Below are 15,307 nucleotides of genomic sequence, written 5' to 3' on the forward strand. Positions count from 1 at the left end.
TCAGAAGAATGTTCCACACCTAATTTGGATTTAGTCACAACAACAGTCATGATCATGAATAAAACCCAACATATTTGTTTTACAACTTAACTTTTAAGTAAGAACAACCAACTTGTTCTTTTGACATCTATTAGAATACAGAGTTGATTAACAGCCAATCATAATAGAACACAAGAAGCAATTCCCCCCCTAATATTCCCCCTTTCGTATGAAGAACAAAAAAATATAAATATCTAACGCTCAGGGAATAAACACACATTAGTAAGCTGCTTCATTGGTTTCAGTCTGAGGACAAATGTGAAAGTTACCTGTTACTACATAAGCACCACTTCATATTAGTGAGGACACTGCCTGTTGGCAAGCCAAGTCTTCCACAAGCAGAATGTACGTACAATATTTGTAACTTATGCCAACAAGATGATATCCATTGTAAATCAACAGCTTACTAACTGATGATGGCATCAATATGTTTGCAGTTCAAATGCTTACTGTATTTTAGTAAATGTCATACAAATCACTAGAAACATGAATTCCTCCTCAAGGAACTATTCTGGAAGTTTTCTAGAAATAATGACGTTTCTGGAAGTTCCTATGAGGAACAGAATCAGTTACACACAACAGAAAATCTTATTGATATCCAGGCTGTTTCTTGGTGTCCATTAGCAAACTTCTGCTTCTCAATTAATAGGTAACTTAGCCGTAAGATCTACTGGTAAAAAAGGAGATCTGGAGTCAGAAAGTGAGACTGGAGAGTCTGTGTTGGTGCCGACTTCAGCTGGTGAGTCACAGGAAGAGCCTGCACTGCTTCTGTTGTCATCAAGAGCATGTGACGACAGACTGAAAACAGAGTAACATCAAGATACAAGAAATTAGGTACTTTTTCTGAGAAGTTTCAAATACTAGCTTCCATTCATTATAAAGCCATTTTAAAAATGAATGTACATCTTTGAAGGAACAGTAAGCCATATGATTTGAAATAAATCTGCAACTACAGACCTTGCAGTCACTTCCAAACAGACAGATAACCTTCTACCAATTTCGTCCTTCAGCTGACCCAGAAATGGTGTACAGAGTAGAAGCATCAGGCTGAGCAGGTCACTGCAAGCTCTACCTCATCTCCTACAAGGTCCTGGGCTAGCATATATCCAGAGGCTTCTTTTGCCAGGAAAGCACATGTAAACTGTACATACTTCAGTTGTACCATTCACTACATATTTCACAGGACACAAAATCATAACTGGAGGTGATTATCATCAGTGATAGAGAGCATCAAAATGTTTTTTAAAATTATCATCTCCTAAAACCAAGATGCAGCAACTGAACCTGCACTGCTATGCCTACTGTGAAGAGAGTGTGCAAAAAAGGTATGTTTTTAAAGTACGTATAAGCATCTTTATCAAACTTTAAAGTAGCTTAAAACATCTATTTTACTATTGTCACTGCAATGGGCTCAAAGCTTGTGCAGAGCTAGGTGTGTTATCTGAGAGGCAAAAAGAACAGAAGCGCTGTGAACAACCCTGTCTTGATAGTCATGTGAGCACACCCTATGTATTATTAACCTCTTCACTAAAATACTAAATCAAAATTCCTTGCTATTTCAAGTCCTTATGATTTTTAACGTAGCAGTTTTTATCTCCTCCCAGCAGGGAGGGTCAGACAGACTAATCTGCCTCCATGACTAAGAGCAAGGGAAAAAAAAAGAAGAAAAAACCCAACAATCCACCCACAAGCATTAGCATTCACATTTGATTGCAGCTTAAAACTAGACTCCAAAAATTGCCAGCCATGAGATACCTTTTCCTAAACACCTCAACTCCCATACACATGAAGCATGTTAACAGTCAGTCCTAGCGAGTGTAAAATTGTAGTGAATATTACTGCCTGCTTACTGTGGTAAACAGTGCTGCAAAATTACAAGATGCCTGTATAAAAAAATAAACAACAACTTCAAGCATAATCATTGCTAGATGAAAAAAAGACTTGCAATGCTTCTGATGAAGTCGACACAATAAATAGCACAGCATTTACCATCCCCCAAGGTCTGCCTGATGTGAAACTTCAGGGGTAAGCATGTTGGTGGATCCTTGGAATAATCTTTTTGGATGATCTTCTATCTCTGTTACACCTTTGGTAAGAGATAAGGAGTGATAAAAATGACTACTCATTTAAACTAAAATCTACTTTCAATGTACTTCTACAGAGCAAACAGAATAGCGGTTCAAACTTATTACAATAGATTGTTACTTTATATGTAAAACATATTTCAGTTCAATGCTGAAGTTTTAAAGACTGCCTATTTCTTGGAAACTTTAGTTCAAGCTTCAGTAAAGTTTAGTGAGTTATGAACTGAGCTTTAGATAGCAGATGTTTATTCTTCATTAGCGAAGAATAATTTTTTTGTTTCAGTTTATTGAAACAAATAGCAGTTCACTGACTAGCTCCACCAAAGCAGAGAATAAGGAAAGCTTGTTTTCCTCTTGCAATCAGTAAAAACAAGGTCCAGGATTATCACTAAACTTACATATCGACTTTGATTTCCAAATACTCTTGAAGAAGGGAGGATAGATATATGCCTAAATAGGCTATGACAGAACTCAGAAGTATTTTAGAAGTTGGTGTTCTGTTACAAAGGTGAAGCATGAAGATATAAAAACAGATGCAATAAAATAATCAGAAGTTAAACTTGAAGAAAAATGTAGGAAGATTTCCCAATGAAGCTGTAAGGTGTCTACCAGGTCTCTGCATCAGCTTTTGGTTTTGAAGAATGATTTTAAATCTACAGCATCTGTGTGCTTCAGTTAGCCAGGAATCTCAAAATTTTCTATTTGTTAAGTTAAATATACCAATAGTTGTATTTCTTGCTTTGTTAAGCAGGTTACATTAGTTTCTTATCAGATCTATATGACTACAGCAATGGAGAGGCATTAGAACAGAACAACTATTAGTTTTATGGAACAATAAAAACTTATTTAGCAATTTATCTGTTTTATCCCTACAAACAGCTCTATTTTGTCATCTGTAATACGTTCTAATTCTAGTCACTCTTTGAACTATCAGCCAACTGAACAGAATTATGAAGAAAGCTATATAAATTATTATAAAATTTACAAGCTGGCCTATTATATTAGCCAAAACAAAATACTGTACCTTTTCTTTTTATTGACCCAAGAACACTTGGTCGAATGCAATTAATTGGACTCTGACTTCTCCTGCTAAAAGAAGGCATATGCTATACTGATATCACCATTAATAAAGGAAGCCTGAAAACACGTAAAAAAAAAAATCAAAAGATACTCAGATAACAAGCTACAAAGTGGAAAACACTAAGAAAATAGGCATTAAAACAGCTCATCCAAAATAAGTCCTTTTTTTTTTTTCCTTAAGACAGACCAGGAAGCAACTTTAACAGAAAAAGTTTAATCACATTATTTCACAGCTGGGGCAGTCTAAAATCTCCCATCTAGGCACTGACTAGATCTCAGCTGACAGGTAATACTTTGCTGAATTGTTAGGGCCTAATAAAATTTAACTGTATGCCCAGATCACTCAAAACAACATCCAATGCAACTAAAACCAGAATCAGTAACAAACCCTATATCTATCTGTTTGGGTTTTCCCCACTTAGAATTCAATTCAATTACTTAAGACATGATTAAGAGCAATACAGAGACTACACTGAGAAGACAGATGCCACAATGCAGCCCATTTTCCTGATGTTATGATGTGAGGATTTTAAAAAATATTTTAGACCATTGTAAAAACTAAACCTTACATGAATATATAAAGTTGTATTTATGATAAGAAATCAATTATGTATATAACAAATCCTGGTATTTCAAAAGCGTACTGTGAACAAACTATGCCAATTTTCTATTATTGATATGATCTGGTACTTACCTTGAAAATCGCCTTGTTGGACTTGGGCTAGGACTTGGAGGCAATCCACTGCTACTCACCAAACTTTGCAAAGATGGTGAGAAACATTGCTGAGAGCAAAACAGTTTGTGTTATTTAGGTATAAACACTGTATCACACTCATATGGTAACAACCGATCCTTATCACAGATATACAAGCAACCCACTATCAATTTAAGCAACCAGATAATATGCTGAGATACCACTTGTTGTAACTGAGAAAAAAATTTAAAAATTGGACAGATTCCATTTTCTTGCAGAATATATGCAAGTTGACAAGGATTCATTTAGTCTGGTTAAAAAGACTATAGTTCATAAAGTAAGAATGTACGCCCCCACCTTCCTCTTATACCAAGAAGAAGGCAAAAAAAGGATAAGGTTTATAAACCATAGATTATCAGCTGAACACTCCACAGAAATTCACATCCACAAGATGTGCAACTGCTAGCTGGTATTTTTTGGTTTGGGGTTTTACAGTTCTTTTGTTTACTCTCCAGTTTCTTGTTTGCAGCTGAGGTAGAAAGGAGCAGGTGGTTTAGTCTTTTGCTACTAATTTGATTGAATTTATTTAGCACTACTCAAGATAAAACCATTATTACCACATTTTGCTCACCTTCCCTATTCCTCTGGTAGGTGAAGGAGCTGGAGAAACTGGGACAAAGTCTACTTGCTTTGGTGATGATGATTTTTCAAAATCATTGTCGCTCTGTAAATAGTACATATAATTAATCTTACGAGCTAGTACTTAACATGAAAAGGACTGATCAGTGTGGAACTGAGTGAGATTCCAAGGCTATCCTCCATCATAGTCACAATTTTTAGGCAGCCATTTATGGTCTTATGCTTAACAAAAAAACCCAAAACAAGCAAACAAAAAGCCGTAAGCATTATATGGTGATATATACCAGTCTAAGGGACCCACATGTATCCTCGAACAACTGATAATTCCATGTCTTGTTAGTATGAAAAATTGCTGATCAAAAGCAGCTATATACTAACACCTTAACTGTAGGTCAAACTATAAAAGGAAATGTTGACATGAGAGAGTCTCTAGTGTCCTGATACTGATAATAGAAACACAAATTAAAGCATGAATGCATTACCAGGCTCAAGCTCTCTTCCCATGAGTGGCTCATCTGCATTGCTACTTGCACTTCTCTATAAAGAAGAAAAGAAATGTATTGTCCCAGGCCCATAGAAGACTGCATTAAGTATTCTAGTTTGCCTTAATGCTTACCTTTCATGTACTGTTTCTCTGTTCATTAAATTCATTCCTTCCTCCTAAAAGATAGCAGATGAAAAATTAAGACAAAAAAAGCTTTGCTACAGCAAATCAGAAAAGCTAATTTCATTTCGGTATGTGGAAAATTTATTTCAACTCAGCAAAGCAACAATAATCTTAAGCTCTCACTACATGAAAAGCAGTGAGGGGGAGAGAATGGGAAAGAGAAGTAGCAAGAGAGACCATCACATAAGAAGTGCTTATGGGAGTTGATCTCAATCAACTTTTTTCATTTTCATTACTAACCAAGAGGTAGTTACAAAACTGAACAATGATAATATAATAATGAACCAAACTTTTTACATATGATAGAGTATCTTTATGCAGTCTATTACAGATACTAGAAAATACAGATACTGGAAACTAGTACAGATAATCCTCAAAAGCATGAGTGGATCCCTACCTTATTCTATGTATTAGTAACTAACTGAACTCTGTCAGCGTCTCATTTGCAATGCAGTTGGGTTTTTTTCTAAAATTCCCATAAAAATATTATTAAAATGGATCAAAGGTGTAAAATTAAACTAAATGTCAACACCAAGTTAAAGTACAAATTTGACTCAATCTCCTCTTAGGTACACACCTTTCCTTAAAACTACCTGAATACTGTCCAGTCTGTTGAGTGAATTAGTAGCTTCCCTAATTTCAGTTCAAGAATAAAAGTTTAACTAAGCATCTTCACAATCCTCATCATTAGGAAGAGTCTTATTAACATAGTTCAACTGTGTGATTATTTGCTAATATTTGAAAGAGATCAGAAGTAAATCATACCTGTTCTCATCTGTGCCAGTAAGTATACAGAACATGGAATTTCAACTTGTGAACTTAATGATCAAACACAAATTCAGAAGTGTCGTTGTTCACATTAATAAATGTATGGAACAAGTATGAATACAGAAGTATTTTCCAAAAAAAGTGAGTTATCAAACTTTCCTTCATGTCATGTAGCAGAGCCACAGTAGATCATTTCCTTGCTCTCACCACATCTACATATTAATGCTAAGGTTTTTTAAACAGCTCTACAACTAACCTGAGTGCTTCAGAGTCACCCTAAGCCAGTAAATTCTTTACATAATGAAAGCAAGCACATTGTCTTCAGGATTACTATGCACACACCTTAAATATCCGAGGTGGAAAGCAGAAGTGCCTTCTATCACTTCAGACATCATACCCTGAACATGCTGTCCAAAGCATTAAATTGTTTTCTTACTTTCCACCCTGTAAAAATCAAGCCTATCCATTGAAAACTAGCAAGCTAAAAAAAAGTTTTATTATTAAAAAAGTCAAGCATCTTCAAGCCAATTTTATAAACATTCTACTGTCAAAAAGTCGACATCTAAAATGGAGGAGTCACAAGAGTTTGAGCTTGTTGATTTTAAAACTTGAGTCTTTAGACTGCGGTCTGTTGTCTGGTAGCAGTGCTATTTAAGCCTACTCAGATATTTGCCACCCCCCTCCCTTCCTAAGTGTTTACTCTTGTGCCCTTCCCACTCCGCTCATGCTGTGACAGCACAAGTACAGTGATCTGGATAAGAAAATTATATAGATGAAAAATAGCCCAGCCAGAAGGGTCCAAACTATTTTTCAGCCAGAGCTTCCTTATCCAGTTCACTTTCTGGCTGCACAAAACTCTTGTGCCAACACAAGTTAAGGAACACTTTGTTATTGGCCCTCAATATTTACCCTGGCACTGCTGCCAAAAACTTGGTGAAACTTTACCCTAAGGGTTTATATTAACAATTTCCTTTCTAAAATGTCCATTTTAAGAGTTATCTTTCTGCTCAAATCTTCTTCTCACTATAAGATGCATTCTACTTCATGAAATTTGGAACACTGCAGACTAGATACTGCTTTTACTTTTGAAAAGACCTTGAAGTGATAGACTGCTGCAGACTCTGTACTACAGTTTCAAAAGTAAAAACTATAGCCATTCCAAGGACATTACACACTAACAGCAAAAAAAAGTATAAAACATTTAAAATAAAAAAAAAATAGAATCTGTGCTTACCTGTTTGATTTGATGAAGACGGCTGCTAGGAATACGGATAGGAGAAGATGGCACAAACTGCAAAACAAAGCCATATACAACTGAAACACACTTAAAAACTACAGGAAAAGGGAGAGAAAGGGGCAGGAATGTTAGTAGCCACTCTACAGTGGTATCCAGGCTAAAAAAATGTATGGTTTTGGGTGGGTTTGTTTTTTCTTTTTTTAAGAAACCCAGCATTCGTGACATTCTCAGCATACACAAGCTACATTAATTACTTGCAAGAACATGGCAGTTAAAATTACAAAGCAAAAACGACACATTGTGCAAAAAGGTTTCTGGATTGTCTGCCTATAAACAAGTACTTTGACAGATTAAAAATACCAGCTATTAGAAGGGTAACAAAGATACCTTCCTTATGGTTTCTCAAGAGCTTCATCAATTCGGGTGAAATCAGAGAGGATGTCACTAAAAATGGTCTTCTGTTAATTTTGTCAGTTTTGCATCAAGATCTCACTGGAATACTATGATCTAAAACTGCATACTCAAAACCAAGTAATGAAAAGTGATTATTTCCTCAAAATATAATTTCCTTTCATGTATTTCCCATCCCTCAAATATTTGACCCTCCGTCGACTTTTGTCATAAGCTATCCAGGAATCAAAAATTCAAAACTTGAGTCAGAGAGGTTTCACTTACTCTCTGCAAGCCTGACAACCCCTCCAAAAAACAAGGTGTCTTTTTAAAATTTTCAGCAAGTAAGGTTTGTATTTTTACTAAGTGTTTATATACTTTATGTAGTATGAGGGTTTATCAGCTTCACAAAACATTACTGGAGCTCTTCATTATGCTGAAGTTGGAGAACTTAACGAACATTCAGTTAACCATTTACTGCACCATCTTCTCATCAGTGCCATGGAGAATACAAAGATGTTGCTGTCTTACACAAAAGGTCATGGTAAGGTATCACAGATTATCAATGCTTCATATGTTGAGAATCCTCCCTCTAAAAAAGACAAACATCAAGACATCATGTCCTTTTTCTCACAAAAGATATTAGCCTATCAGACTCATACAGAGGATGTCTAATGTTTGTGCCAGAATTTAGTCATCATAACATATACTACGAAAGTCTAATAGCTATAATGTTTTGATTTGCTACTTCTTAAGTCCAGTTTAGGTCAGCTTTACTATTATACTGGGCTCCCAAAAATCCTGTGCATCTAATAAACTTTCCTCCAAGCTGTACCAGCCAATGTGGACCTTGAGTTGACCTTGATTCTCACAGAGAAAAGGATCTTGACAATAGTACATTCCTGCCTATTCACTCTGTCACTCCGCAGTTGAAACACATTTATTCCACTCATCATATTCTAATTTTATGACTGTGATGCACATACTTTAAGGTTTGACATTAACAGAATATATACGAAAGCAGTGGCTTGCAATGTAAAATAAAAATTCTAAAAAGACAGTATTCCCTTGCAGGATCTAATGCACTAACTAAACCCACTAACTCTGAGGATCCTACATCCCACCTCCAACCAGTCACAATCCTTGCTTTGACAATACTTAAAACTCACTTTTTCCCTGTTCATAGTCCTTTGGTTCAATTCTTGTGAAAAGAAACCTTAGTCACTTTTAAAGGATACTTGCTAAAGCAGACCGAACCCATTTGTTAAAATTATACTACACAAATCCCCAATGTTTTAAGAGACCACAAAGCTTAATAAAAAGCATCACAAACTATTAGACTACCACATGGAAGAGAAACACCTTCTCTTTCCTCCCTTCTCCAGTATGTTAGATAAGTTTTTGCAGGGAAGGTAAGGTTCCAGAAGTGCCAGTTTGGCAGGCAGCACAGCCAAAGTGAGCAGTCACCTGCCCCTGAAGCCTCTGCCCTTCCATTGCCATCCCTGCAGTGCCCCCTGTCTTCTGCCAGCACAAGCATTTGTGGGGCCACGCAGTGAACCCTAACAGGGAACCTACCCACTTTAAAATTTACAAAAAACCCACAAAACAAAAAAAACAACTTGTGCTGAAATGGCACCTAAACATCTAACCACGGACTAAAATGCTTTGCTTAAACAACAAAACAAAACACCCAACCACACAAACAAAACAAAAAAACACCAAAACATTTACTCACTAGATGCCACTGAGATCTTCTGGAAGGAAATAAAACAGTGGATACTGAGCCTAGTTGACCCTTCCTTGGCAATTACATGAAGTGTCAGAAAACTGCAGATTAAGACCCAGCCAAAATGGTGTTGCTGCCCCTGTAGTCATCATTATAAAAGAGCTGGAGTCTGAGACTCGGAGAAGCTACTCAAAAAAGAAAAGATTTTAGAATTCAGCTGAGCAACTGGGACAACCACAACAGCCCTGAAGATAGAGCAAGAGAGAGTATACCCTTCAGTTCTCAGAGCATTGTAGCAACAGCCATTGTTCCCATGACAGCGAACGCAACACAGATTAGACAAATACTAATCAATTTTTTTGCATGAAATTTAACAAAACATAAAATTTTAGTTGTATTATAATACTAAACTAACAAAGTTTCAGTCACCTACTGAATCTTTTCATTCTCTTTATTAGAGCTTACACCGCAATAAAACTTGGATTAGTTTCCCTAAATAGAAAAAAGTGTTTTTTGAAGTACACTTTATCATCTACTTACTGTAAAATTTAGTTTACCAAAGTAGATGTCATCCAGCTCCTTAGAATATCTCTAACATCATAAAACTACACTTACTTCTTTGCTGTAGCAAGAATACCAGTTGAGGTTGCTTAGGGTCCTTAATGATGGAAGTTCAATTATTTCCACAAAATCATTCATCTGTGGATGATCCTAGTTTAAAACCACAGAAGGATGACAATCTCTGAGCTCCTTTCCAATTCCATCCTCCCTGCCATCTTCAACAGAATCATAAAACCAGACCATAATTCAAAGGAATATATCAAAATGGAGAAGGCACTGATCTAGCAGTCAGTGGAGCACTTGGTTTTTAGCATATTAGTAAATGTAGTAAAATTTCAGTAAATTTCAATTTAGTAAAATTTCAGCTGTATTTTGTGAGCATCTGGTCAGCCGAGACTGAAGAAAAAAGTTGACTTTCAGGATCCTTTTTAATAACCTTGAAGTGAGGTGAAGGGTTAGGAACACCATCCCATGGAGATGGGAATGCTGGCTCAGTCCAAAAAACTGCAACATCTATTAGGGGCAGCCAAAAGAGCTTGCCCATCAGTGAACTAGCTCCTGCTTCCCAGCAAGTTCCAGGCAATGCACCCTAAATTAGCATCTTTTTTACACAAACATTTAGGATCTTCAAGAAGTAAACACAATAAACTGAGCTTTCACCTTTGTTTCTCCTTTGGTCTGACCACAACCATAAAAAAATTTACCCTAAGCTGCCACCCTAAAAGCATATATGAAGAGAGAGACTTTTGTTTAAGAAATCTTTACCATAATACATTCTATGGGGTTTCATATCCTAGCAGGGTTTTATATCCAAGCAGGCTTTTCTACCAGTCTTCCTAGACTTTTACGTAAGTATCCCAGTTCTGTTACAGATGCAAACCTTTAACTAAATGGCATCAGTCAAGAAAATAGGAGACTATTCTTCAACCACTAACATGGGGCTAACAAATTATTTCTAAAGCATCTTCAAAAGGTAACTAAGAAAAACAGGATAATTGATGTTAGCATTACAGGGACTTCGTTTCCCATACTTAAAAGAAAATTGATACTACTCCCCTCCTGCCCTGACATAACTCAATTTTTCCAAAACATTAATAATCAACTGAATGCAGCTGGATGTTATCCTGTGTCTACCTGTTTCTTAGGCATGTCTACCCCATGTACCCTAACCCTTTAAGGGTTAGCAAACCATGCTCTCTACATGATCTTGTGCAAGTGTTCTCAATCAGTCGAAATCACACCCTTCCTACCACAATTTGTATGATACTAAAACACAAGATACGCAATATTTTCTCTGGGTTGAAGCACCATGAATTAGTATTTTAAAAATTCAGATCTGGGAAGCTGTAGTAACAGAAGTCTGACAAAAGCTGAAATTGCAAATGAGCGTCCCCAGGAGACATGAAACCATTCATTCTAGAAGTCTCAAGATTCATGTCCTATTAGCCAGTTCTATCTTGTTATGTCAGTTGCTGATTACAGCAGTCTATTCTGTCATTACTGTATAAGAGAACATTTAACATCAGAGCATCACTGCCCGTTTGTTTTTTTTACACATCAGAAATGATTAACACCTTGATTCCTGCACAACAATACATCTATGTAATTAGTTTTCCTTGCAAACTACCTTCCTTACTCTTAGAACGTCTGCTTGCATTTTATAAACAAAGTTTTGATCACAATGAAGTATAAAGTACTCTCCAACACTAAATGGTCTATAAATAACATTCCACTATAGCTACAGCATATTAATGTCACAGTCAAGAGCCCTGTTTCTGAGAATATGTCATATTAGTTTCACAGACTACAATCTCATTTTCTTCTTTAATCCCGTTTGCACACTTCTGCTTTGGACCTACTGCGGTTGGTCTAATAGTTTTCTTACCAGACTATGACGATTCATAACTGTGGTACTGTTCCTGCGGGTTCGCAAAACGTTAGCCTGGAACACCTGTGAATTATCACTGTGAAAAGAAACACTTGTCAAATGCAAAAGCCATTTCCTTCCTATCAAAAAGCACCTCTTAATATAAGCTCAGTTTCAAATGCTATGACAGCTATCATTTCAAGACAAAGTACTTGAGAGACAGGTATGTAAGAACTCTTTCAGCTTGTTGGCAGAGAGTGGAAACCAAATTGCTCTTCCCCCAAGTCCCAGCTACTTCAATTAATGATTTTAATTAAACATATTGAGTCTTCAGAATAACTGAAAAATTGTTAAGACTGATCATTTCTGTGGGAATTTGTTATGTTTGGAATGGCTGCAGCTTGCATATTACCTCGAACGTCATTCAACAGAACAAATTTATAAATGGCATATAACCAGTAACTGAAAGCAGCTTCAATGCCATAGATAAAATAGAATTTAAAAAAAATATATAGTATCTTGATAAATCTTATCAATACGAACATTTAATAAGTTCTGAACTTTTTTCCTAGGAGAGGTTAAAAATTAAACATACAGTAAAGCCAGTTTTTAAAGCCCGAAGACTTTTTACCACAGTCACGGTTCTAATCAGGAAGCAGCGCATCCATTTAAGTAATGCAGGATTAATTATTTGATATAAAGTAAGCTCCTTTCTCAAGGCAACTTTAGTTCTATTGATTCCTAAAGCAAGTTTTACTGGTCACCACCAGGGTTATCAACAGCCATTGATCAGCACTTAATGAACGTGACTGCAGAAATTAAGTTTTATGGTTACTAGAATAAAAATTTTGAGCCACAATCCTACAATCCCCATGCCTAAAAATCACCAAGGAAATGCACAGGCAAAAGATCCAAATGTAAGCTTGTAATTAGATCCAAATTACAAGAAGTCACTGGGTTGTATCTTTTTGTTTCAGCTGCTAGCTTGGGATGAACAAAAGCACTACATAAATACAATTTCTTAAAACTAATCTGACCAGTAGTATTACCTTGTTCTAAAGACCGATAATCATAATGCACTTCCAAGATGCAACACTATCAGAATCCTTCAGTTTAAAATACACCAGTTAGATACACATTTTAGATAGCTTTTATCAAGCTGTAAATAAAAAATAAACAAAGCTTATACCATGAAATAAAAGCCAATAGCAATTGGCATGGGCACTGCGCTTTTGGCCAAGAAGGATGCATTGACTCTCTTTCTCTAAAAGATCAAGTACAAATGACCAGACATCACTGACAATTTTCAAAGATGTTTCACTCAGTTTATACCCAGAAGAGATCAAATAGTTGCCATTTGATAGCAGGTGGAACAGGAGAAATTTAAGGGATCCATGACATGATGCTTAGAGACGAAATTTACTGGCTGAGGCCAACAGCTACAACTTCCTTTTAGTGTAAGTGTACTGGTTGATATGCAAACACAACACAAACAGTACATCCTGAAATCCAGGGTTTGAACAGAGAAAACAAATTGGAATGATTCTGTAACACATAACCATAGGCTGAGTCCAACAGTCAGTGCTACCTAAAAGAGAAGGGAGGGAGAGAAAGAAAAACTATAATATCCTTACCTTTAATCTCCCTGGCAAAAACACCAGAGCTGGTCAGACCTCAGACTTACCTTTCACAGAAAATTCTTACAGTTCCTATTAAAAATCAATTTTATTTGGCATTAAAACAAGAACTAAAAGTTCTGTGAAAGGTAACTTCTGTGTTCTAAAATATTCCACTTAAAAACGTTCTCTGGCTCTACGGTAACTTAATTCTCCAAGCTCCTTACTAAATTTTTTAATGAAGAAGTCAAAACAGGAGGCAGAGTAGAAAAAGCAAGCTGTTCAAGAGCAAAAGTTTTTGTTTCAGTTTACCCAACAAAGCCATTCTGGGAAAAACCGAAGCTTCTTGCCAAGAGCTGCAACCTTGCAAAAACAGTATTCTGCTGGAAAATTCCTAACTAACAGGCAAACCACTGCAACCACCTCAAATTAGTTCAATGGCATTTCAGTTTAACTCATGTAAACACCTAATGTATAGTGTATGCACAGTTTCAAGGCAAGAGCTCAGCCTTATCCTTCTACCTGCTCAAACCTTGAATTAAATAATTTTTTTAGAGCATGGTTATGGAATGCTTTTTTCTTTTTTAAGAGTCAAGGGTCTCACAGTTTGTAAGAAACAACTTATAAAAGACTGAGATCATAAAAACGTTTCGACTTAGTTACATAATTAGTTTACCTGCTCAGAAATCTCCCTGAGGAACAACTGCCATTCACAATACTTCTATACTGCATGGAAATGTAAACTGATAGTTACGTAAAAGAATCAGTTATGTCTACTTAACATTAAAACATGACTGAATAGGAAAGAATTAGTATTTCCTCTGAACTGTAATGTACTGTTAATCATTTTGGTACAAAAGATTTATGAGATTTGTTTGTTACTTGATATCTAGTTGCTTACAGAAACATTAAGTTTAAGAAAAAAAAGAAAGCACAACAGAAAGTACTTATCATGTATTACAATATGTTTTAGAAAGTTTATTGTCAATACGTTCTCTCAAACTGCAGACATACTTCTAGTAGCAGCACATGGATCACCCTGAAGTTAGATGGTAGCATCAGGTAGCAGATGGGGGCATCTCCCAACTTCACAATCACCCAGAGGAGGCAAGAAACAGCACTCTGAGTTATAACCTTAACCAAACAGAAAACTATACAAGAGACCATGCACATCTGAGAGCTTTCCCTCTAGCCCTTGCCTGGGACTGCCACTGTCTCTGCCCTGTCATCTGAAGAGAGCTAGACCTGGAACATACGGCAAACATCCAACTCCCCTTGCAAATACCACCTCCCACAGGCTCATGGCAATGTGCAGTCAAAATTGTCTAGGCAACTCCTTGTGTTTCTCCCAGTATTACATACTAACAAAATTAGTATCATCCAGAAAAACGCCAGGGCAACTGACACATTGTTTTAGACTAAATGTAAAACTTATGTATCTTTCAAGGTTCCATGAAATGATCTTCACCAATTCACCCGATTGTTCTAAAATCATTTACTGTTGTAATTGTACACAGCGCAGCGATTTTTTTTTGGTCAGACTTGAACCATTACACAAATCACAGAGATTGCTGCTTTATTTCTAGTAACGGCCACAACCTTGACGCTGCCTACTGTATGTTTCTCAGCTACACAGCATACCTAGATGAAAACAAACAAAGCGTTTTAATAAAGCTACAACACGCCTACCTAAGCTTTCCTGCACACCTCCGCACTTAGAGGGGTATCTTGCCAAAATCCCTCCCCGCTTGGGACACCGGTCAGGAACCCACGCTTCCCCACACGCCCAAGGCGTCCCAAAGCATCACCACCGCTTTGCGCTGCGGGACGGGCGGCGAGGATCACACCTCCCAGGCCGGCCGCATAAACACAGTGCAACCCCCGGGGCTACAGCTGGGGCGGCGATGGACCCCCGTTCCAGACAGAGCGGCAGCCAACC

General features: G+C 36.8%; 1 protein-coding gene across 1 annotated transcript; it reads right to left on the reverse strand.

Moving 5' to 3' along the window:
* Positions 1-337: 337 nt before the first annotated feature.
* LOC104614599 (protein FAM122A) lies at positions 338-11,846 on the reverse strand. The gene is made up of 9 exons (XM_010296135.1): positions 11,771-11,846; positions 7,206-7,262; positions 5,153-5,196; positions 5,019-5,073; positions 4,529-4,621; positions 3,898-3,986; positions 3,148-3,212; positions 2,029-2,125; positions 338-837 (listed from the first exon to the last, which is right to left on the reverse strand). The coding sequence occupies exons 1-9, from the start codon at positions 11,786-11,788 to the stop codon at positions 678-680; spliced, it is 678 nt and encodes a 225-aa protein (XP_010294437.1). The 5' UTR covers positions 11,789-11,846; the 3' UTR covers positions 338-677.
* Between the last annotated feature and the right edge of the window lie 3,461 nt (positions 11,847-15,307).

This window comes from Phaethon lepturus, unplaced genomic scaffold, assembly GCF_000687285.1.
Source record: "Phaethon lepturus isolate BGI_N335 unplaced genomic scaffold, ASM68728v1 Scaffold58021, whole genome shotgun sequence".
NCBI classification, from domain to species: Eukaryota; Metazoa; Chordata; class Aves; order Phaethontiformes; family Phaethontidae; genus Phaethon; species Phaethon lepturus.